Source organism: Oryzias latipes, chromosome 3 (assembly GCF_002234675.1).
Source record: "Oryzias latipes chromosome 3, ASM223467v1".
Classification (NCBI taxonomy): Eukaryota; Metazoa; Chordata; class Actinopteri; order Beloniformes; family Adrianichthyidae; genus Oryzias; species Oryzias latipes.
Genome location: NC_019861.2, coordinates 17,555,791 through 17,582,116, shown reverse-complemented (window position 1 = coordinate 17,582,116; position 26,326 = coordinate 17,555,791). Strand labels below are relative to the sequence as shown.

The 26,326-nt window shown below is 38.1% G+C and overlaps 1 protein-coding gene across 2 annotated transcripts in view; it reads right to left on the bottom strand.

The window, feature by feature from the left end:
* The window catches only part of acsf3 (acyl-CoA synthetase family member 3), a 36,745-nt gene extending 18,646 nt beyond the window's left edge, over positions 1-18,099 (bottom strand). The window contains exons 1-7 of one of the 2 annotated variants that reach the window (XM_020713323.2): positions 18,007-18,099; positions 15,676-16,470; positions 14,780-14,935; positions 10,849-11,003; positions 9,207-9,352; positions 3,165-3,262; positions 558-684 (exon numbers count right to left, since the gene is read on the bottom strand). In XM_020713323.2, the coding sequence (XP_020568982.1) occupies positions 558-684; positions 3,165-3,262; positions 9,207-9,352; positions 10,849-11,003; positions 14,780-14,935; positions 15,676-16,383 (1,390 nt within the window). In that variant the 5' untranslated portion in view covers positions 16,384-16,470; positions 18,007-18,099. The remainder of the gene's footprint in view (positions 1-557; positions 685-3,164; positions 3,263-9,206; positions 9,353-10,848; positions 11,004-14,779; positions 14,936-15,675; positions 16,471-18,006) is intronic. The other variant, XM_004067051.4, reaches the window with a different exon arrangement.
* Positions 18,100-26,326: the final 8,227 nt, after the last annotated feature.

The window sequence follows — 26,326 nt, the reverse complement described above, 5'->3', positions numbered from 1 at the left end:
CACATTCTCACACTTTTACTTTTGGCTTCCTCTTCCTTTAACTTTCACTCATAAGAGTTTGTCACCTTGATGCTCATCTCCTTGTGGCTATGCAGTAAAGTGAAGACTGACTTTTTTTTACTCCATATTTTTAGTCTGTAAGGAGTGAAAGCCTCAGATGACAGCTTTATTCTGTGCTACCTCACACACACAAACACACACACACACACACACACAGACACAAACAAACACACACAAACAAAAGAAAAATAGGAAGAGAGGAAAGAATGAACTACTTGGTTCCTCAAGCCCAGAGCAGTCACAACCACTTTGGAGGAAAAATGCCCTGCAGCACCAAAAGCACACACAATCCATTTATCACTCTCTCACAATCCCCCCAAAATCTGAGCATGTACACATAGAGTTCACATAAATACTTGGTGTGTACACCCGTGCAACCAGGACTGCACTCCTGATACACACCAGTTTGAAAGTGAATGTGCAATTTATTTTACCAATCATGAAGCACAATTATTAGCAGAACTCTTTGTTCTCCGTGGTTTTTTTTTGTCTCTCACCAGTTTTGAACCAGCCATCATCAAGGAATGCCTGCTCGGTCTCCTGAGGTTTGTTCCAATATTCTTTAAAGACAGATGGACCTCGAACCAGGAGCTCCCCTTCTTTTCCCTCAAGGCCCGGGCGTACCTGCAGCATTTTCAAAGAGGTAGGCGAAAAAGACCAGCAGGAAATGTCTGGTGAGGAGTTGAAGTTACCCAAGACACATTTAAATTATTCCTAATCAAGCTCACTGATTTGTCTGCTGCAGTGACATGAAACAACAGTTAAAATGATAACGCAGTGATGAGCGCCAGAGGGGAACTTAGCTAATCAGTGCCATGGGTGGGAATACCACTGCTGTCAAGTTACTTTTGATTGTTGTCAAGCTGAGTGGAGGGATAATATAAAGTGGCACTGCTTGCTTTTTTTTCCTTCTTTCTAAGACTTCCTTGCTGTGTCTGTCTCATTCTACACCATAGCTCCCTAAAGTGCTAGCTGGCAGTAAACTTTAAAAAGAAATCTGGAATTGATATTGAGCTATTGGATCTTATCTTGATGTTGATTATGTATACGTAGATAAAACATGAAAGAAAAAAAAGAAGAAAAAGTGGGTAGAGGCTTCAACTACCTCCAAGCTTGGATCGGATAGTTGGAAACTTTTATATAATGACGTAACATAATTTTTAATATTGGTTAAGTAAGACAGTAAGATAGATGTGATTTCAAACTGTTTTACTGCTATGATGACCCCATACTTCTTGTCCTTTACCTTACTGAGCAGTTATCCATGCATTAAAATACGTAGTGCTTTGTTATACCTATTGTCTGCATTCAGGTGGTAAATACAGTATTTTCTGAAGCCATCACACACTTAAATACAATACAAAAGTATTTAAGTAATTCGTTAAAAAAAGACATATTTTAGAGTTTAATTTTTGTCACGGGCAAGTCAAAAGTAGATCTGAGATATTAAAAATACATTTGTACTGGGATCTGTTTACATATTAACTCCAAACCATAAACAAAAATTAATTTAAGGGCACAATAGATCATTGTGATTTTCGACTAACATGTGCAACATTAACATCTCAGAGAAACATTCGTGGATGCTGACTGAAATCAGTTAGCAGCAAATTAAATGCAGAAAGACATTAATGCCACACAATGAAGTATTTGTTTATGCATTGCAATTCATACTTAAATATTTAAAAATGACATTGCACATGGTGGGTTATCTAAATAATGTGCAGCCCTCAACAAAATAAAATCTGATTAGAATCTTGTGTGACCACCATTGGGTTTGAAACAGCAGCTGTTTTCATAGCAATGTTAGGATATTACAGTAGTATCTTACAAAGTCTCTTCTAAATATTGCACCAAACCTGTAGTTGCAATCTTAATATAATTGAGAAATTCCCAGCAGGAGAACTGAAATGTCATAATCAGTTTGAGCAAATAATGTCCAGACTTCATGCATTCAGATCGGGGTGCTTGTTCTCGTTTTCCAGCAATTCCTGCAGTGCCTTCAGGACAGCTGTTGATCACCTGGATCAGGTGACAGTACTGGAGTAAATGACACAAACATATTTTGCTGTACTTTTACTTTTCTGAGCTGGTCTAAAAAGGTATCTTTCCTGAATTTTGATCGATTGACAGAAGATTCAGCAAATCAAAAAAGTACTGAGTGAAAACAGAGCTGGAATCTCCATTATTGAGTATGACACAAACCAGGCAGGAAGTGCCAACCTTTTATTTTATTAACGAGAGTTTTTATTTTCAAAACTGCTCATATTTAGATGGAGTGGGTTCGTTTTTCTGACTGGTGGGTTGCCCAGTAGGTGGACTTGACTAAGTTTCGAAGACTACTTTGCCTCACCCACTTGCTATTCTTAGAACATTGTTGGGCTGAGTGGACCAAACTCCGGGTCACGTGCCCATCCTGCTTTAGGCTTCATTTTCGTGACACAAAGCTTCAAACTGGAAACTACCTAGTGGTTTAATTTCACATAGAACCAGTGTTAATATACAATATTTGAACTGCTTCCTGAGTTCTTTTTTGCTTGCATGTTTGTCACACTAATATATTATAAGTCGTGCAGATCATGAGCAGAAGTTTCACATTGGATTGTGTGTGACCAGGGTTAAAAAAGACCACCACTGGTGCTACTGGCCTATAGAATGGTGGTGGAAATTGGACTACTATTGATCAAGGAGGAAGATGAGAAAGGCCTGTTTATAGAGAGAAAAAAGGAAAGGCAAGAGTGTTCGACTTAAGAGTAGAAACTTTGAAAGTTGGGACTTTGACGGAAAACTCAAGAGTTGGCCAACATGATGGAAATAAGAAATGTGGGTTTAAAGTACCAAAAAGACCCACAGCCAGTTAACACAAAAACTTGAGTTCAGCTGTTGGTACCAAGAGGAACCCAATAACCCTTTTACAAAGAAAGTGATGCCTAAAATTGTTGTATAATTTGAAGCATTTAAGTGAAGTGAAAAACAAAACAAAATAGAAATCAGGAGATCTTTTACATTGTATTTTAATTTACCAAACAACATTTAAAGATCTTTTCCAATGGCTCTGTATGTATTATTATTAATGTTTTACATGCAGGGTCCACATTCATTACCTGGGTCTCTTTGTGTGTTCCCTCCACAATTGTTGTGTGGGTTGCATTACTCATGACAATTCGAACCTCCACACCTGGAAGAGGCAATCCCACAGCTCCTGTAACCATTTACACAAAGAGAAAGCAAAAAGAAAATGATCCATTAAAGCAAAATGTCAGGACTTCAGGTTTTCCCAAAGATAGTTGAGACAACTGCAACAGTTAGTGAGGCATTTCTACCGAGGGAGTCTTTTGCTCCAACAAACCTTCATCTCCAGGCTCTGACTGGTGACTTAAGGGCTCGCTGAGCTTGTAAAACTTTAAACTGAAAGCAATTCGTCTCAGTCAAGACCAGCCAGCTTAGTTAGACAGTAATGGGGATTTCAGGGCGAAGCCTGAGGCAGCTTTTTTCCTGCTTTTTTCATCAACATGAAGTCAATGTTATAAAATAGAAATGATTGAACATTTGTCCTTGTTTGCACTTGTGTGGCTCCCGATCTTACAAACAGAAACTGAATGTGCTGTCATTTATCCACTGACGAATGCTGGACAAGTTATTCCTCACAAAACCTCTAAGAGTTACCAAATTATTGAATATAAGAGTATTTTCTATGCAGATTTAGGGAGCTCATAAGGTTGGTTCACCTTTGCTTTAAAGTTGAATACATTTTTTTAACCTATGCATTTAACTCCCATGTTCTCACTCAAGCTCAAGTCTTTGTCCTAGTGTTGAAGCTTCATTCTTTAAGTTCAGTAATTTTTTCAGACAGCAAAAAAAAAAAAAAAAAGCCTGGTCCTTACAGGTCTGAATGTTGTCTGTCCTGTTTTGTACACTAATGGCTTCTGAGCAAGGAGCAAATCATGTACAATTTTGAAGATGACTGGAGTTTCTTGTCTCTTTAGTTCTTTTTTTTCAGTTAGAGGTTATGTTTGGTCAGAATGGTAGAGTTTGAAAATGACTGACTTGTGTTAAAAGAAAAAGGGGGGGAAAAAAAGATAAAAGTTACGTAAATTTAGATTTGTATAGTCTTTCTATCTGGCATTTAGTGAATGACCAGTGCTAATAGGACATGGAAGTGGCAGAGCGGTTGACCTCTGATCAGAATATCACGGGTTTGGTTCCTACCTTGCCTGCATGTGTCGATGTTTCCTTGGGCAAGACACTAAACCCCTTATTGGTCTTGGTGGTTATAAGTTGGTGCCAGGTTTCGGCAGCTGAGCTGCCATTTGTAAATGAACATGGATGAATAGGACTGAGACTGAACGCCTTTGGCCTTCAAGGAAGGTAGGAAAAGGCTATACAAGTATAAACCATTTACCATTGAGTATTTAAACATGTTTATTGTATTTTCTCTGTTTATGGATAGACTACAATACCATTTTGTTCCCAGGGAAAACCCATCTGTATCATCAGTTTTAAAAAATGCAACAAAATTCAACAGAATTACTCAACATAAATACTCTTTTTTCATTAGTATTTGATCAAAAATGCAACAGCGTCTATGTTCATGTTCTGAAGAAGTCCCTAAAAGTGCATCACAGGGCCATGCAGTACCCAAAGGAAAAGTCTCTGAGGGTCACTCTTGAATTTTGTATTTTGTAAAGCACAGTCACAATCCCAACAATAGATAGTCAATAGAAAATGTCCATTTTTCAGCCTCAGTCTGGATCCCTCTTAATCTGGAGCAGACAAAATATTCTACTTTGATTTCTTCTACTGAGCAAAAACTATACCCCACAAAATGCCACTCAGTTTTAATATTGACAGTGCTTGCTGTTCCTTGTTAAATTCAAAAACTATATCAGGTTGTTTCAGGTAAATAGAGTTGTAAGCTTATGCCTAGATGAAAGACTTGCCTTTACTTCAAGTATTTATGAAAGTTAGCCTTATGACTATATGTAATTTAAATGAATCACATGGGCCTGTTTAGTAAACCTAGCAAAACACGATACACTGCTGATATTTTCCGAAAAGGTTGTGTTTGGCTGTTGGTGCTGCAGGGAGACAGCAGCAGAAAGAAAAAGGGGAGTGTATGAAAAGAAGAGGGAATTCTCCAGTGGTAAACAGTTATTCAAGGGACTATCAGTATATATGTATAGTAATAAACAATTTTGCTAATTCATTAGTAAAGGAAATGACCAGAGATCCCTAATTAATAGTAAAGTAATATGAGCTTCTATTTAGTGCCTCAAGCTTGATTCTTTGACTTGTTTGCATGTTTTGTTTGTTTTTTGGCCACATTATCTTTTCTTTCCCCCTTAAACTAACTAGAGCAAATAGATGCATCATCTGGTTTCTGCTTGGTATGCTTTTATTTTTTATGATTTGTTTTAGTTTCTGTGTGAGAACAGCTCTCTACAAGTGAAGTCCTAAAAGCTTTTCATTATTGTTACTGAGAGACCAAATCGTAGCCTTAATGACTCTTTTTCACTTAACTGACTTATTGTGAAGCATAGAAAACACATTAAAGGGTATTTAGTAGAACCATTTTTAAAGTTGGACAGAGTACAGTCGTTTAGTCAGAGGTAATGTGCAAATCGTTAAAGTGAAGGGTTAATCAGCCTCAAATGCTGTAACAAAAGAAAAACTTAAACCTGCATAAGTAGTTAAGTTTGTTTTACAACATGTCTTATTGCAGACTGTTTTCTTAAAGCATTTAAAGATGAAAATCATCTATGTGGTGTTATTTTTTAACATGTTCTTGTGGCATTTTCTGATGATGGAGCACATGTATAAACAAAATTAAGTCTAAAATTGCATTTCTGAGTATTTCTTTATTCAAATCCCTGTGAATCAGTAGCAGACGAAAAAAATGCTGTTGGAAAAAGTTTGTAGACATTAGTGCCTGTGGCGGCGGGCCACAAGCTCCCTGTACCAGTCATTCTGACGAACCCATCGTAGACGACTAGATCCAGGTACGTCTTTTTTTTACTTGTCTGAGAATCAAAACTGTACGAAAGGATGGCTCCAATATTGCTCGCTGCGTTTTTTGTTGGAGGCAAATTTCGAATAAACTACTGCCACTCTACAGAAAGTATGTCATAGAAAACAACCCAGGTTTTCTGATTTTGCCTAAAAATGGTAGGAATCATTATTAAAAGACCACTGGAAACGCTTTTGAAATAGCTCAAAAGATAATTGCAGTGGGACTTTAAAATGGGTCTAAAACGCTCATCTGGACTTAGTTTTTTAGTTGAGGACGTTTCACGAGGCCTAACTCTCTCTAAATAACTTTGATCAAAGAATTAAATCACAATCAGCACAGATTGTAATTTGTGACAATTGTTTGCAATTTTGAGTCAATCAAAGTAATAATTTCCACATTTTTTGCTTAATCCTGGAACCAACCCCTTCAATATTTTGTCCCAATATTAGAACTAGAAGAAACTTTAAAGACTCAAACAGTTCTGCAGAATCACCAGGACTTGAGCCACAGGCAAGAACTGCTGCAAAAAATGTCAACAAGTGAAGCAAACTCTGTCTAAAAAAGATTTTTAGACTTTGTTCCTTAGGAATGGTCTGTCATCATAACAAGAATATAATGTAATCTACATTTTTGTAAAAAAAAATTAAAATCTAAAAGAAAGATAGAATGGAGTAAATTTGTAAGATAAATTTAACCAACATGACTTATTGAGCCACTTCAAATGTATAAATCTAATGAAATATCTGTCAAATAAGTTGCATTCACACATAATGAGTGAGAGGCAGAAAGAACATAGTGTGTGTGTGTGGGTGTGTGTGTGTTTGTGCGTTTGTGTGTGTGTAAGGCAGGGAGCGACTTCACGGCACTATCCTTTTGAGAGTGCTTCCTGCGGTTTCTATTGATCCATTTTAACCTACTTAAAGACGAGACAGGAAGCCAGCGACTCAAACAGGCACACGCTCGGGCGTGCATACACACAAACACAAAACACAGACACACAAGTATTTCCTTCAAGTGCAGCCGCAACATCAATAGAACCACAGACCTCTTTAAGATATTCTTAATAATCGCCTGAGAAAAATCAAACACTCGCTCATTTTTATTTTTATTTTGACAAAGATCCCCAGACAACACAGGATCCCAACAGGACAGCAGACATGGGGTTGCCCAGTTTGCTTGCTAGCTGATTAGTGTTACCTGTACAAAGAAGTTCTGATAAGCGAGGAAGGGGGGAAGAAAGAAAATAGCAAATGTCTGACCTCATTTCATCTTTGTCTCTGTGTTAGCGAGGGAGCGGAAGTTTGGGGATCGTGGGGGTTTTCTCTGACATGACATCAGAGAAAACTGCTCACAATAAACAAAACACACAAAGCAAAACGCTCAATCAAAGGAGCGCGGGAAGGAATAAGTTCAAAAGCAATAAATAATGCAGATGATCACTACGTATGCTTCCTGTCTTTCTGTCATGTTACAGTTCAAAACAAAAAAAAGAGGCAAAATGTCCTCAGCTGAATGAATGATGTGGCCTCAGCTAGAAAAAATACTTAAGAAAGTCAAATCCCAGCTAATGAAACCAAAAAAAAAGGAAAATACAAAATAAAACGGCAGTGAAGCTGCTGCTTTCCATAATATCACTTAAACATTTAAATTGTGCCGATGAAAATAGGGTTTTTGGTGTTTTTAACAAGTCATTGTAACATTTTTTTATTATGGAAAAAATAAGTTACGCTCAAAATTGCATTTCTGATTTTTTCTTTATTCAAATCGTTGCAAATCTGGCGAATCAGACAAAAAACTGCAGTTGGAAAAAGCTTGTAGTTATGAGTTAAAAAAGCTACAATCAGCACGCCACAGGCTCCATTTGCATCCACTAGTAAGACAAATAGATCCATGAACGTCTTTGTTTTCTTCGTCTGAGCTTCCATCTGGCCCAAAACTGTAAGGCTGCATTTCCCCGATATTGCTCGCCATTTTTGTTGCACCAGTTTTGTTAGGTTGGGGATGTAGGCTGTAAACTAGCAGGAGAGAGTGTAAAAGATGGATGACGGGATGAAGGGCAGGGCTACTCCCCGCCTACAGTCCCGCCCACAACTCAGACGCAAATTTCTAATGAACTCCTGCTGCTCTGCTGATACTGTCCTAGAAAACGAGAAAGGTTTCTGGGTTTTTGGCTAAAATCTGCATTGTCAAAATTAGAGGGCCACTGGGAACGCTTTTAAAAAAGATCAAAAGATGACCTGAGAGAAAGAGTGAATAAACTCAGGGCTTAGGCAGTTAAAATAGCGCACAGTGTTACACCCTGTTAAATAATCAGACTGCAACAGAAAAATATTTTAATCTAAACGAGATAAGGACCAAAAGAAAGATAGAAACAAATATCAGCTTCTTTTTGTGTTTACATTTTATATTAGAGCCTTTCATGTGGGTATTTGCTCGTGGGTAAAACAAAAACTGTTGGCAAGTACTAATCGTTTTTTTCATTTCACAAACACAAACCCTTGCCCCCTTTTCTTTGGGATTTGAGGAATAAACAAGAAAAACAAACAGCGTTCAGAGAAAACGTCCTTCCGTTCTTATCCAGTCATCATTACTCATTGCTTGGCCCTGTGCAATTTTCTGATTACATTTTACTTTGGGGTCATTTTCTCTCTTCACTTTAATAGCCACATGCTCCTCTGTGAAATGACATTTACAGCACGCCAAACCCTGGTCTATTCCTGGGCTTTTGATTTCCCAGTGACAGGCCTGACAACTCTTCATTTATCAGTCATTTTTTTAAAGACTTCTCGACGTCTGATTTCTGGCTGTGTGATGGACTCACACCAGACATGTGCATTTCCTTCCAAATATGTTAGCTGAAAGCTTTTGAGGAAATGTTACCCTTGATTTGATTAGTTGCAATTTATGTAGGAACTGCTGCAATCAAATGTTAAACCTTTTTTTGCTTTGTTCGGGCTTTAGTTAATCAAGCAGGTGGGTTGAAAACTCGAAACTGTTTTTATGAATGATTTGTGATTATATTTAAAATTGTGATTTGTGATGCATGGCGTCAACAAACACGGGATTTAAACATGGGTAGGTGTCTGGGGCTTCTGTTTTTCCGTGCAGGTGTGAGGGAGCAATGAATCCCAGTTACCTGGAGTGCGGGGACCCTTGAGAGGGTTGGACAGCGCCATGCCGATCTCTGTCATGCCGTAGCGTTCCAGCAGCGTGTGTCCTGTAATCTCCTCCCAACGCTGCAGGGTGGGAAGAGGAAGAGCAGCTGAGCCAGAAACCATCAGCCTGACAAAAGATGAAAACCTGTGATTGAGGCACGCTGAATAAAGCTTTCCAAGGTTATAACACAATGAAGCAAACGTGCACAGGCTTTGTGGTCATAAGATCTGCTCGTAACTTCTGACGCATCTGCACCTCTGTGTCCTGTCCTCCAGTCATGTGTGATGGAGGCACTTTGCAGAAATCAATAAGCAGGAGACTGTGTTTTCTTGTGCTCAACACAACTATTGATTTCTTTTTATGAAAAACATAAATATACAAAATCACATCACGCCGGGAACAAATTACTGCCTGCACAAAGCCAGCAGAATAAAAATGCAGGGAAATGCACACCTTTATGAAACAAACAGAACAAAAACAAGCACAAACATAATGAGGAGTAACAGATTTGATGTGGATTCAATACATGACAACTCAAAGGAAAGCAAACATCAGACCTTGGGGCTTTGCAAGCTTTTCAAAAGCACTTCAAGTGTGGATGTTGCATGAGGTGAAAGGAACAGGTGTGTAGCAGCTTTCTAAATGCAACAGTGAGAAAGTTATAACTGATGGATCCTCCGACTGTCCAGTTAACCAGAAAACCCAGAGTTGTGGCCGCAGCAGATGCAGGAAATAAATGGCGCTTAGAGGAAATAAAAGTCGGGTAAAGTGTTGGGAAGCAGCACTTTATACGACAAAAGCGGTATATTGTTAAAGAATCCATCAAACGTATTTTAATTTGTCTGTTGACCTAAAAATGTGCTTTAATATTACGAGTTCCCTTAAAAATACAATCAATCGTTCTGATATTACATTGCATTGACTGATTTAAAACATGGGTAAAAAAAAATAACTCTCCATGATTATGAATCAATAAGGTATGTCACGATTTTAAAATGACAAACTTTCAGTAACTTGCATTATATTTGCAATCCAAAGTTCAAATATAGCGAATGTTAAGAGGAAAAAACAATATAAAATAAAAACAACAATTTGATGTCCTTGACTTAAAATAATAGTACATCATATAGTTTAAACGTTATGATGTATTGTAAAATACTAAAGCAAACAGTGACTTAAACCCAATGTGAATTTGAAATAAATTAGTACGATTGTTTGCTTTCATTGTCTTATTAAATTACAAGTACCGGTATTTCTGAACAAATATTTTTCCATGCATACAAATATTAAACTTTAACATCAGCAAAGGATTTTAGGCCATTCAAACAAATATTCAGATACCAGTTTTGAGGGAGAAATTAGCGACATTTTCATGGCCTAAAATGATTTTGAAATATTTGAATATACAAACCTATGAAGGAAAAATGCCTAAGAAAACTGCTTTACCATTTTAGGAGTTTATGAGCAAAAGCAGACTTAAAAATGTGATGAAATATCCCTAAAATATCAAATTAAATGTAGTATAAATGAGTGACTTTGTTTATTGAATCATCCACTTTACTAATGTGTCCTTTGATGCGTTTTTTTTTTTTTACTAAAAAGCAGAAGCGGTTAACCATTACCTGATTCTGTCTTTGCAGACTGCTTTGATGAAGTCCTTCACATGTGTCTGCGTGAAGTGCTTATCATAATACTGAATCAGTTTGGAGAAAACAGTTGGCACAGCCATGAACACGTTAACCACCGGAGCGTTGGAGCTCAAAAACATCTCCCACACCTGCGGAGGAAAATGGAAAGAAAAAAAAGAGAGACATGGGGAGATAAGCGCAACACAATTCTAAAAGAGAGAAAAGAAATGAGATAAGGAATGGTAGAAAGATAGGTAAGAGGAGCCAACAAAGGAGCACTGAAAGCATAATTCTTATATCCAGATTTAGTCCATTAGAGCGCAAAAATAGCCTTTTTTTTTATTTCATTTGATGCGAAAGGCAGAATAGAGTTCACAACAGGCTTTTGTTAAACCCATAAACACATTAAAAAACAGGAATAAAAGGAAATAAGTCTTGGTTTGTAAAGGTCATGGAGTCATTATAAAACTGAGCAGCTAAAAAAAAAATCGCATCTCAGCGTGACAAATGTGACTTTTAATGCCAAACATGGAATTTGACTGTTGGTTTTTTTGTTTTGTGGTCAAGTTTCTTAAAATATGATTGCCCAAAGACAATTTTCATTAGAATTTCAATATTTTTACATAAAAAAATGTAGTTACATGACATATGTATTACATACATATTATTTAGTCCAGTAAGAGGACAGAGTAGGCTTTTCACTAGTTTTTCTATTTTTATTTTCTGGAGAGGGGGTTAAGGAGGGTATAGAGTGAGATAATCTTGGAGTAATGAGGTATAATGAAATTTAGAAACACCTGGGTCTCCATTTTCCTTCTTTCTTTCAATAAACTCTTTAAAAATGTCCCAGGGATCAGTGGTGTGGATGCCTCTTCCCTCAGCTTCTAATTGACACATCATACAGTAATAACCCTCCACTCCTGCAACTATGCATCCACCTAAAACTAATATTGTAAAATGTTTAATGTCTTTTTTGTAAACTGTTATGGAGCCTCACTGTGTTAAAAAGTACGACGGAGTTTTAGGGCCACGGTGAGGAAAAAAAATTCTGGCCAACATGACGAGATTAAAGTCGTCATGTCGACTTTAATCTCGTCATGACGAGAAAAAACTCGTCGTGTCGAGATAAGAAGTGTCACTCCATCCAGTTCTCATATACAGTCAATGGCTGGACCACAACAAAATGAATAATTACTTTCTCCTGGAAAAGCTCACCCAGTTATTTTCATAGATTTCCCAAATATTCATGCAGAATCATTTGCAAGCATTAAAAAAGCCATTTTTGAATATCACATGAAATCACTTCTCCAAGGACAGAGCCACATCACAGAAACGCTCCCCGCCCAATCCTCTGATGAGAGGAGGGGGCATAGATCAGGTGAAGGAAGGCGGCAGCTTCCCTTCCCTTTAGAGAGGATAAAATATTCTTGTGCTTTCTCTTTTATCGCCCTCACTTCCTCCTTGCTTCTCCTCTCATTTCCCACATGCTTCATTTTCATTGTGTTCTTTTATTTTGACCCGACACATATTCCCCCATCACTCCCCCCCTCCTTTTTTTGGACTTGTCTCTCTGTGACATTCACTTACCTTCTCCCTCTATCCCCCAATTTCTTGCTTGACTGCCCCGGCAGTCTGTGTCTCACACACAAACACACACCAAAGTACAGACTCTCAGAAAAACACAGTTATTCCCATCATTGCCTCACCTTTAGCCACTTTCCTTTTAATGTACCGCCACCATTCCTTCCACTCCTCCTTTATTCCACCCCATCCCTGCCTCATTTCATCCATTATTAACTAAACTGTCCTTCACTCACTCTCTCCGTCTTTAATAAACAAACAGAACTACCATTTGTGCTTGCTGAAAACTTGAAAAGTCCCTGATCCTGGATTTAAGTGAAAAACAGGCAAGTGGCTCCTTTTGGATAAAAATATTGCAGCAAATCAATTTTTTTTTCATCACATTAAAGGTCTTCTAAAGGCAGCCTGACTATCCCGTCATCAAAGCAAGAAGACGAGATCTCTATGTATTAAGGATGCAGCAAATGACTCTCCCCACAATTTAGGTCACACCTCAATGTTTGGGTCACGGTTTGTTCCCCTTCGACAAATGATTTGCATATTACGAAACAACAACAAATAAAACAAAAAAAAAAAAATGTAATAAGCAAGTACTAATAAAGAAAAACCTTTCAGTTGGTTTTTTACTAAGTTTGTTGTAATATAATAATACACTGAATAATAGATGGATGTTTGGCAGGTTTACTTAAACATTTATATGCAGTAAAAATGCAATGATTCATTTTTACCACGATTTGGTTTAATGATGTTAAATAACAGGAACTGTGAAATCCCCACCACGAATGGACAAGTGGACCCTAAGAACCAACGAAGCTAGAAGTGGACCTCTACTTGTGGTAGAAAGTGGATCTAAAATCTGTGGGCATCTACAGTTCACCTGTAAGAATACAAAATAAGACTTTGTGCAGGGGGAAGGATTATTAACTGAGTGTGCCCCGACCACTCTGGGGGTGTCTATCAAGTGCAGTGGAGCGCTTCCACTAAGTTCACTCTGGAGGGGAGAGTAAGGCAATTTATGTCTGTCAAAGAGCTGGTCTCCACCAAGGGGACAGGATGCAATGAGAACCCGAATCCACAGCCTGCATCCTATACATTTTCATGAAGTGAGCGTGCCGGTGCTGGACACCCCCGCCAGTAAATTTCATTGTCTTTCTATTCACTTTTAAAAACCTAAAATGTTTGAAGTACAGTCATTTTTTTCAAATAATACATATCAGAACCTTTCCTTTCTGAAGTGGACAGACACTGTCATATATTATTTCAAGTTTGTGTTTAATTGATGAAGAAAAAGCACATTAAGGGAAAAATCAACATCCTATTTTCATCCGAAATCATGTTTTATCCTCAAAGGAGATGTTTCCAGTATTAATGTCTCGTCTCAAAAATAATAATAATTTTTTATTTGCATACCATCAATACATAAACCATAGAGGAGAATCTACAATAAAGAATAACAATAGTAAGACTGTGATTTGCTGAATCAAATTATTCGATGAAAAATTCTGGCCACAACCTTCAGGCAAAAATTAGACAAAAATCCATTCTGGTCTGTGTAAACTAGACTGACTCAGAGATCTAAGGAACAGAAGAGAGCGTCTATTGATCATTTTATCAATGCACCGTAATGTCACAGAGAGAAATAAAGCTTTTTTTTTTCTGACGATGAAAGGAGGGCTTGGTGGTTTAGTGTACAAGGGCAGGGATAACAGCTGAATACTGATAGCTGTGTTGCATAGGTTGACGGATACATTTGTCCTTTTAAGACCTTTTTTTTTTGTGTGTGTGTGTCTGCCTACAACGCAATCCCAGTTTACAGGGGAAAATGCACATTCGTTAAAAAACTTGTACATGCGCTGCTTTAAGCCCACACGGACACACAAAGAGCACTGTCCTCCCCCTCTTCTCAGGGCTGAACAAGTGCTATCATCCTTCAATGTCAGCTCATCGATTGATCTGCTGCTTAAGCCGCTGCCGTGAGTCGGCATTGGTCAGATACAAAGCCACACAGGGCAATTCATCACTGAGCCCCAAACCTTTAGTTTGACAGTCAGCGAGGGAAGAGGAGAATGAGAGGGAGGAGAGGTTGATAGAGGGCGAGAGGGAAATGGAAGGAAGGAAAGAGGGAGGAAAAAGAGCAAGGGGAGGAGCAGTGTGACAGAAAAACATAAAAGGAGAGAAATAACTAGGCTTCTTTTTTTATGCAACAGGATGTCATCATAACAAGCATGGAAATGCAAAGTACTTATTGTAGTTAACTAAACTTGTGGTCCACAAAGTGCTGCTGCTGTGCAGGACTCATAGAAGCTAGCTCAACAAAAAAGTTTAGGACAGCATTGTTTTAGACCTTCTGGGGGTGGAATTCCGGCAGCATGATGCAGGTGGCGCCCACCCAGAGTGGGCACAGAAGCTTGTTGATGATGCCATGCACGTGGTGGAGCGGCAGGGTGTGGAGAATGACATCATTGTTAGACCACGCCCACTCTGAAACTAAACCCTGGACCTAAAGAGGACAGGATATGGAGGGTTCTGAATACATCTGCAGAAAACGGCTTCAGTCATTACAAACATTTATTGTGAGGATCTTCAATAAGCTCCTGTTTGCTACTCCGTTAGATTTCTGATTAAACCTGAAAATAATGACATCATTTTTACAGTTGCTTCACTATGTTTCAACTGTTAAGAAGAGAAAATGTTTTATATTAGAAACAAAAACAGAAAATGCTGGACTTTTAATTACAAACAGAGATGGAAAATGTCCAAATAAATACAAAGAGAAAACAAAATGAAAATACTAAAATTATTGCAACCACAATGTGGCAATTGAACATGCAATTTTATTTAAAATTTTTATTTTTTTATTTTTAACCCTTTAATAAGTTATGAGATTTTCTAACTCATAACTTAACTTAAAAAGACTTATGATTAATTTTTTTGCTAATAAAATTCTGATATAGAGAAAGTTAGGAACCAAAAATATTAATCTGTCACAAAAACATGAAGCATGTGTTTGGACTGAGGGAGGAGGCTGCAGTGCCTGAAGGACCCAGCTGGGATTTGAAGCAGGTCCCCCTTACTGATAACCACTTCACTACCGTGCAGCCAATTTTACACAAATTACTATTATTATATTATGATGTCATCATATTATTACATATAATATTGGTATACATTTACTAACAACAAGTAAAAGGACGTGATTTGAGTTTTATTTTACAGTTTAAATAAAGTGTGTTCATTTACCATGGCTTGGATGCTGCTGTGTGTATGCAGAACCCCTTTAGGGCGCCCTGTAGTCCCACTAGTGTAGATGATCATAGCAGGACGGTCGGCCCAGTCTGTTATTGTTGTCTCCTTATCACTTGTGTCTGTGTTCTCCAGAGTGTCTAGGTCAGAAGTGGGGGGTAGGATCAGGCAGGGCAGTCCAAGCTTTTGTGCCAGAGGCTTAAGGGTCTCAACGTAGGGATGTGCCGCCACAAGCAGAGAACTCTGAGAATCTGAGATTATGTACTCAAGTTCAGACACAGGGTGTTTCTTGTACAGTGGCACCGCTGTTCCTCCACTCATCCACGTTGCCCATTGAGCCACAGTGTAGGAAGCATCATTTGCACACATGAAGGAGATCCGTTCTCCTCTCAGACCTGCAAAGGCAATGTTCAGAGCGGAGCTAATTCTTCCAGCAAGACCTAAGCTCCTGCAGTACAGTTGCTTGTAGCTGTGTCTTCCACTGCTGTCTATGATTGCAAGCCTTTCCCCAAATGCTGGAGCTCTGCTAAACACAGGTTTTTGGGTTACCCTGGAGGACGGTGCTGTAGTCCATGTGTGAGTCCTTGAAGCACCTAACAGCCGCACTGGGCGCAGCTGACAAAAAGTCCTGTAAAGGATGGCCTTGCAGTCAGGAAAGGTCCACTTGCGAGGGCACCTGGCAACAGCAGCAAGTTTTGTAAGCATGTCTGAAACTCAGCTTTTTAGCCTCTCCGCACTGGAAATCTTAAGATGAATTCATTGCAGGTCTCCTGCACCTGTTTACACAGTAACCTGTAAAGTACAATGAGAATTCAGCTCTGCAAGACAGCATTACAAAAATGGAAACTTAAATTAAGAAGAACCTCCTAAAGTCTGATGCCACCAAGTTACACCTTCAAAAAAAAAAACTTTGTAAGAACCTCTGCAATTTTTTTAACCAAAAACTTCAAAACTTATCCTTTTAAATATATTTATATCTTTCAAATGGACAGGTTGAAGCAAAAATTTACTAATGTGCTTTTTTGGAAATATGGTTTTAGCACTTTAATTTTTTTACTTTTACTTGAATGGACTTTTGATTAAAAAAAATAAATAAATAAATAAAAAAATAACAACTGTTCTCTTATTCCACTGCAATAGGGTATATCTTTTTTTTTTAACCTCAACACATTCCAGGGATGTACAATATTGTCTGCACAATAACTGCATAAAAAGAGAATCTGAAATCTCACAAAAAGACAACATATTTGTAATGGTCACAAAGCAGCAGTGATGTTTAGTTTGTATGTGTGTGGAAAAGTGGGCGTCAGAAAACTAAATATTTTCAACTTAAATCCTTAATACAGCAACATTGTAATGAATAATGGTTCACTGTGTGTAAAATATACGCAACATACATTCCAATAGCATGCCTTATTTTATTTTACACATCAATAAAAACCTTAGTGTTAGACAGAATGAGACAGCCTTGACATTAGAGTAGTTTTTCACTATTGTTTTTTTTTTTTTACTCTAAGAGTAAATACTAACATTTGTTGTGTTGTTATAGCCCTACTTTATTAATGTTTCCATAAAGAAAAAAACTTACTGACTCCAATGTTAGACACCATACACGCCTATGGTTAAATGTATTTTTATATACAGCTTATTCATTTACAAGCTTAGCCTAAAAAACATAGGGGTTTATACAAATACACGCTCTGTTTGTCTGAAGATCCATAAACCCCTATTGTAACAGTACAATCTGTCCAACACAAGAGGCCCTCAGCTCTGATCTGCTTGCTCAGCTGTTTGTACGGGACAAGTTATATAAAAAAAAGTCATATATACTTTGCACCTTGGATTCATTATCCTGCACGTCCTACTGTTGCACTTTAGGTTGGGTTAAAAAGTGTTTAGTGACAATAACGTTTAATCTAGTCTAAACTGGTGCACAGCTAGCTTAAGTAATTAAAAACATCATAAAAAGAAAACCTAAAATACCTATGTATGTTACCTGCTATTCCGTTCATTCAGACTCCAGTATTGTTGGGTAAGGTTATTTATGTGATCACACAGTCTATGACAGCCTCACAATCATTAAACCTCTGGAGATTAAAAACAAAAAACGCTCCATAATTGCATTACAGCTTTTTAGCGACACTACTTGTGAACGTTTATTATTTTTTAGATAAACAAAGCAGTTTAACACTGTTTAGCAAAATTATGTAAAAAGCAATCGAAGCATATAATTTTATTTCTATCAAATATAAAATAGAGTGATCGTTTACTTGTGTTTTGTATAAAAACAATGAATAAAAATACACCAGTTCATACATTTTTCCTTACCTTCGTCTCCCACAGTGAAGGACTGTGCAGCAACATAAACCTCTCGATGTGAAACAGGAACTTTCAACATAGTTCCCACTGCATATCGGTCAGCACACCACACAAGTGGTGGTGAGTACACGCAAATAGTTTACTCTCGTTGTCCAAGCGACACTAAAAACTCGAGTATTTTGTAATTATAATGATATTACGCTATTTGTTTTTATTGATTAATATTTGATTAAATATAATACATGAATATGTACATCAATCTTATTTTTCAATGTTTAGAAATACAACTTTTGTGGCATATTTTAAAATTTGGGCAAAATGTCTTTCTTTCTTATTATATTGTTCATTATTAAAAACTCTAGTGTTAAAGATAAATACAAAATAAAGTTGTAAAATATTTTTAAACAGTTTCATAAATGCTAAATTTACCTTTTAATGCATGAACATAAAAATGATGTACAAGATAGTTAGTAAGAAAGAATAAAGTTCCAAAAGACTGTAGTGTATTTGCAAAACCTCAATGATGTTTGAACCTGTCAACATGTCTTATACTGTTACCTTTTATCTTGTGCTTTGTGACAACATCCCCACCTCAGCCACCTTCTCTTCTGTGATCTCTATTTGACTTTTGAAGACGTGCAGATCCAGTGGAGGAGCTTCACAGCAGGGATAGAGGGGAGGGAGTCAGAGCCACATATACACGCAGCTACCACACAGAGTGCTGTGTTTGGCTTAAGATCACATGCCAGTCCTTCCACTTAATGTGCCAACTAGCTTGGCTGGCTTTATCATCACAGTGCAAGTGGGCATATTCTGCCGCCAGCTGGCAGTCGCGGGCCTCAGATAAGGGAATGGTACAGACATGGCACACGTTCAAAAAGTTTTTACTTCCCTCCCTAAACCCCCTACACTGCAGACAAGGATGGCATGTTCCTAACAAAATTGCCGTCTTTGTTTCAGAGAACTCCCCTCCACTCCCAGGAATAGTATCGTCAAAGTCCACTCGTTGCCATTCGTGGAGACACTGCAGCTACTGCTACCCCTATTTTCCAGATAATGATTTTTTTTGTGCTGCGTCTGGACATTTTTTGACATTTTTAATGAAAGTAACTGCAGCATTACCTAAGGATTTGACGGAAAAAATTATTACAATGCCACATAGGATTAAACGAAAAAAAGACACAGACGAACCATGGTTTCGGATTTGTTTCCTGGAAGTTGGCCATATTTTCAAGATGCCCTGTGTGGTTACGAGAATCTGAGCGAGTGGGAGACAAAGTTAAAGCCACTGGATATAAGGAGGGACGGATCAGGATTGGAGGGAGGAAAAAGCCATCACATGCGTTTCTGTTTACCAAGATGGAAAAGACATGTTTTTGATAATGATTAAAACAGAAAACAAAGGGCAAGCGAACTGGGTAAGCTGAAACCGGTATTCTGCTCCAATGGTCTGAGAGTGCAGGAAAGACCACCTGAATCGGTCTATCCACTGATGGGCTGGGTGGCCGCAAGCCGGCGCCAACTCCCATTTTGGCATAGGACTTGCATCTGAGAAAAAGAGAGGACGCGGACCCCCCGCAGATCTTTGAGGGAGGCTGTGGGGGTAACACAAACCATGGGGAGTACCCAAGCATGTGTCAGGTTGGCATCAATGTGAAAATGTCTTGGCAAGCACTCCATTCTCTCCCCTCCCACCTCAGCTTGCACAAAAACACACTGTTGCCCTGCTTGGAACACATGGTACATCAGCAGCGGCATCTGGCCACGCTGACTCCTGGCAGCTGCGTTTCGTCTTCGCCAGTTGGGAGTCTTGGCACCGCCACTTCATCAACTACCTGTGGCTCCTCTTGGGTAAAAAGCAGAGCCATGAATTATTCCGAGGCTGCAGCTGCAAACTTGACTTTTATCCAAAAGATTCCCAGCAAACATACGGGTGTCTCACAGAACACATGCCACCCACAAACTACTACTTGGTTGACACCATGGTTTCTATCGTCTGCGCAGGGATTTTATCCTCATGTGATGCTAAAGTTCATTTGAGGTGAAAATTTTGCTCTGTGATGGCTCTTCGTGCTTTCTTGATGAGCCAGAATGGAAACTGGAAGCTTACTGATTATACAAGATGGTTTTAAAGCCTCAAATCAACAAAAACAAACCACGTTAAAGGCTAACATCACATAAAACCACAGAGGATTAGTGTTCTTCATCTTGCAACATCTCTTTGTGTTGGAAAACTGGGGTGAAAGATCACCTCCAACACCAAGGACTACACTGATGGGAAATTCTTTTCCTTCTTTATAGTGAATTAACAGATGGCTAACCTCTTGAACTCAACATTCATGTCTTCACATTCCACTTGTAATGGAGCTTTTGATTACCAGGGACATACGCTTGTTTTATTTTGAAAACATATTAGCTGTGACACCATAGAATAATGCCCGACTGGAAAATACTGGCTTCTCAAAAGACGACTTCTAATGAGCTTTTCTAACAAGACAACTCACAGACCTGTTGTGGATACATTTTATCTCTGGGGTGTGTTTTACCAGTCTCTCACAGTTTGTTCAGGCTTCCCTTGCTCTGAAATTGTACTTTCAACTGATTGGGTTTCTTGCCAACTCATTCTTACCTAATATGTTCTCTAGGTGAAGAAACACATTTTTTTTCTACAAGACACCAGTTATTCTGCTGGACAAGATTAAAAGTATAGTTTTTAAGTTTCCTTAATGGAGTTTTTTTTTAATAATTGTTAATCTTAGCAATTATAAAAAATGTCCTTTAACAATCAAGCAATGTTTTGATTTTAATTTGAATGATCTTTTTTGGCACATTTGACTATAAACATAAAGAAAAAATGAGTTAATGTCACGGTTTCAGTTTCTTTTCCTTTGTGTTTTGGTTCTTTTTGTTCTGTGATGTTTCGAGTTTACTTCCTGTTTTATTTTGTAGGGTTTCCTGTTTTGTGTTGTATTCGAGTTTTACTTTTGGTCCCCATCTGTCCTGATTGCGTTCACCTGTGTCTCGACTTGTCTGTGTGTATTTAAATCTTATCTTTCCCTTCTTCCTGTGCTGGCCCATAACATTCTTCTTCCCTGTTGTAAGTCTTAGTAGTTTTTAGTTTTGATGTTTTTCCCCATTTTGAGTTTTCTAGTCTCTCGAGATTGCCTGCCAGTTCTGCAGTGGTTTTGTTTTTATATAATTTTAGTTATTAAACCCCTTTGTTCCTGGAACTCCTGCCTGCCTCCTCCTCTCTGTGCCTGGGTGCTTCTCTCATTCCCCCACGCAACAGTTAATGCTTTTAACTCATTCCATTCTCTTGCTTTTTCCCAAGTGTTTTTCTGTAGATCTTTTTTCGAACCTGTGGATTTGTTTTGAGCTCCTAACTATTCCTTTGCTCTTGTTCAAATAGAGAGATATGTTGTGCCAAAGTCTGTCAATATATGAATGTGTCATTTTCAAAAACAGAAATGCTGTGTCTTTCTGTTAGTCATCTGACAGTGACCCCGTGGGATTTATTTCTCCATCTGTGTCGGTCTGACCCATTTTAGCCCTCGGCCACATCCAACTGTTCCATGTCCTTAACATATGTGAGGTGTCAGGGGGGCTAAGCGAACCAAGGCGGTGCGGGACCTGCAGATATGACACTGGACCCTGCCTTCTCTCTGTGTGCTTCTCTCAGCATATGTTCTGCTTCTTGTGTTAACCTCGCACACTTGTCAGAGGTGTAAATGTTTATGAAAAAAAAAGTTTGTTAAAAGAAGCTCCTTGTTTTAGCCTCCAAAGTGTTTTTCACTATATTTGTCTGCGCATGGATGCTTTCATCTAGCCAGTTTTTTTGCTACTATTAAATTTAACTTTTTCTAAAACTACAATTGGTGTATCTGCTTTTATTGTGAAGCCCCGGATTCAGCACTTGAATGGGTGCACAGACGTGTCTCGCAATCTGCACAGATCACAGCACCAGTCCATGAAGACAGAATTGGCCCATCTGAGAAGAAATTGGGGTATTTTCCAAGTGGCCCATGTTGGCAGATGAGATGGTTTCATTGCACAGAGCCTCAGCCCACAAGGGACCGAGGGGTGTGAGGCACATATGGGCAAACAGGCTGCTGATGAGCTGCTTATATGAGCTTCTCATCATCGCCTCGGAGAGACACATCTCCACCAGAGGATTAAACTGGGCTGTGGATATGTGTTGGCTTTGTTGGCATTGTATTTCCCTGCTTCAGGGGCATTTATGCAGATGTTTTCCCTTCTGGTTATTACACAATGCACTAATTGACTTAAAAAAGATACACTTTCTTTTAGAAATAAGGTTTTGAGAATTCTTACTGTCACAAGCATACCCTTAATAGAGCATGGTTAACCTGTGATCACCCAAAATAAAAATTATTTATCACGGCCTTAAGATTACATATCCACATACATTACATCTAACATCCTGACCAACTGGCTGACGAGATCACATTTTTATGGCATTCCAGTAATGCCTTATTGATTTCCTTTTTTCCCTTTTAGCCTCCACACGTTCTCTGAAAAAGAAGTACACCTTGTCAGTCAAGCAAACAATGCTAGATTGCAGGGTTCCGCTTTGACGTTTACTGTGAAATGGCTCAAAAATGGAGAACATTTACATTTAGAAATTGCTTAAGAGGTCTGGTGGAAGCGACTTAAGACAAGATTGACTCAAGATTGTTTCCATGCATTCTTTCATGCATATATTTTATTGTTTGCATCCTCCACACATGCAAATGCATGAAACTGTTAGCCTGACAAAGTCGCTTGCTCATCCCTCGCCTACAAAAACACATGTGCACAGACAGGCTCTGCGGCTCCCAGGCTGCTAGAGCGGTGTGGAGCTCTCTGGGAAACAGTGGCAGATGCTGTCTAGTGTCCCAGAGAGGGCAGAGCCTGCTGGTGTAGTGTTGTCCAGACTCTCGAGGAAACTTACACCAATAAAAGCGTTACAGTTAGCCCTGAAGATTAACCTCGTCTAAATATTTTCTTTTATGTGACTGGTACTACAAATTCTAATTATCTATTGAGGTAGAAATGAGCCACAGTTTCTTAGCTTGTCATTTTGTGATCTTTTACAGTTTGCTGTGCAGAAATGCTTTGCTGATTGTTTTTTGTTGTTGTTGTTGCACCTTAAAAGATCATGATCATGAACGGAAGGAATTGTTGAGGAGACCGTGTTGCTACGTCATTAACATTTACATAGAAGGTTGAAAAACGATTGAGTCAATTTTTACTTTTACTGTTTTCCTCACTGATTTCAGAATAAAAGCCTGAATAACTCCGAGTAACAATCATTCTTCAACAGATTTGTAATTTTTGCTGTAGGTCTATAAATCACAACACTATTGTTTCAGGCCAGCCTGGTCAGAGATGCTCAACACGGCAAAAAAATGTTGAATATTGTACGCAGCCTCTCGCCTGCCAGTTCAAATCTGCAGCAATTCTGAGCCTGAAAAGCCTTTTTCAATTCTGCCATAAAAAAGATGTTTGCAGTAGTGTCAAGTCAGGTCTAATGAAGCTTTTTGACTGGAGCTTTCTTTTCATTTACAAAGAAGCTGAGACTAACAGAGAAAACAAGATACCAAAGAAAGATGGCATTACGTAAAGAGTGTGTTTATTAGATTTGAACCAGGCTGCAAAGTGGTGATGTCTATATTTGTTAATGGGGCGGGGAGAGGGTGGGGGACTTTATGTACACTGACTGGAAGGGTATGGGACGTAGCTTTAGTACGTATCTTATCTGTGTGTTCATTACTGCTTTGCATTTCACTCAGTAAGCTTGGGTGCTCCACTAAATCGCAGGAAGGATTGTTAGACACGCGTGTTATTAATTTTTTCAGGGTCCCTGTGGCGTCTGTATGAATCTTAATGCTGCTGACTGGGCTGCAGCTCTATCGACTTTCTTTAAAATATGAAGAAGCTTTGCTGGAAGCGCCTGGGGTCATTAGCTGAAGAGTAGGCGCAAATCCCTCACCGAGGCTGCTCTGGCTTCGCCATGTTAAATGCGCTCTTAAAATATTCATAATCATACTCTTGCCTGCACTCACAGTCTGACACACACACACACATATGCACACAGACAATGCACCAGAGACTTAAGGGGATCAATATTAAAATGTATTCCTGTTTTGGTGTGCAGTTAATTAGCTGTGGTTCTTTTAAACCATGAAGTTTGAGAGCAGATTAACAGTATCTTTTTGTACACCAGATGAAATGCATAATAGAAGAAGTTGACATATGAAAGAGGAAAAAACCCTCTTCAAATCATTAGTTCTTTTGTTTCTTTAATGCTTTACAGACATGTTTTAAGAAAGATTCCTGCCAGCCAACCGTGGCGGCTCCTCTGCGGTTGGGGTTGGTTACTCTGTAACTTCTTCTGTGCTCCTAGAATTCTTATGTTCTGAATTCTCATAATTAAGTGTGAATTTGCATAAGATGTACATACAAACTATCAAAGAATGTTAAATAAATTCATACTGGTTATTTTTTTTAAATGACAAGATGTATTTTTTTGCCATTTTTTACTAGTTTTTGTGTGTAGTTATGATGTTCTGATCTGTGCAAGTGATAACTCACAATAAGGTTTTGAATAAATGCTTTCCATTTCTTTAAAAAACAAAAACAAAAAAAGAACAAAGAAAATATTTGCACAATTTATAGATGCAAAATGAATGTTGCAATGATTGAGTTTTGTTTAAAGTTTACCGATTTTGTTTGTATGTGCATAAGGGAAAATTGCAAAGGATGCCATTATTATTTACACTTTTCTATTATGGGAGTTCTGTCAGCTGTGCCTGCTGTGATCTTCAGCATGTTTTTTACTTCTCTTGAAGCTAAATATCACTGAACTGAATTTGGTTTTTGCTTGTAGTTTCCTTTTGTTTCAGATGATAAAAATGTCTTATTGTTTACTCTTAAAAAGTACAGTAAATGTCTTAGAGGAAGCATTTATGATTTTTTTTTTATGCATAAAAAGTCCCCCCAGAAGATTTCTTAGTTGGATGCAGAATTTTTATAATTCTACACCAGATCTGTGTATTTAGCTATGGACATGAATAATTTCATGCTTTTTATTTTTTATTATTGTTTTTGTATTTAACTTCATTAAGGTTTTTCTTTTCACTTCTATCATCAGTTCCTTTTTAAAATTATTACTCAGTCACTTATTTTATTTACTTAATCCTTCTAAAAAATAAGGTAAGCCCTAAATTGTACATTAAAATATTTGAAGTAGATCAACAGGCACAGCCTAAATGTGAACTGCAGGAGTGCAAGCTGAAGCTGTTCATGTTTTCTGTTTTACTGTATCTACACAGCTAAAGCTTATAGTTTGACTTGTAAACTTTTCTATTAGAAATGTTCTTTCAGTTGTGTGAATATACCTAAAATCCTGTAAGGTGGGAGACTTGCTTTAAAATTGAGCTGTTTCAGGTTTTAAATGTTCAGACATTGTCTTTTTTTTTGTCTTTTTGTAAAATCTAAAAATATTCTGCAGTCAGCCTGTGTTTGCTACTGTCTCTCTGGCATACTTTGTATATTATAGTGTAGATCCAGAACAAAGCAGAAGTGCAAACGCAAACAACCCAGTAACCCCTGTGGAGGATCTGCACATACAACTGACAGATCTATAAATCAAACATGAGGATGAGGTTAGACTCAAGACATTATTCCAAAAAAACTAAATATTTTGACTGGATCCAATTGTCTTCATGCTTGTTTTTTTTTTTTTTAAATAAATATCAGCACCACATTTTCCTTTTTTACTGCAAGACAGAAGTGTTGGTTCCTGTCTGAGAGGTCCTGCCCATCTACTCAACTAAAAACCATTTTATTTCATGTCTTTTTCTCAGGTTTGTTATCACCTCTATAAAACTGTTGCTTTACTGGGATTTTGCTCAGTTACAAACAAAAATAAACAGTAAATTAGGCACTATGTTAATTCTGTACAGAAATAAGCTGCTCCCTAAGGGGTGCTGGCTGTGAACTGCAGTCTCCTGCTTTGTGTTTCCCTCTTTTTCCAGTCATTTCTCGACTGGAAGCTCTCAAATGAAGCCATAAAAAAAGTATAAAGAACTAAAAATTGTATTTAAGGTCCAGGTTCTTAAAACATTGAGATAGAATTTTTTTACATCAGTATAACTGATTGTTAGGAACTAATAAACTACCTTAGACATTTAAACATGACGTAATAATTTAGTTAAAAGTGAGAGCAGTAAAGATTTTCAACAAGGATGCTCATTTTCTGAGCCAGAAAAGAGCAGCGCCTGATGCTGCTCTCCCACTGTAATATAAACAGGGTTTAGGATTCAGG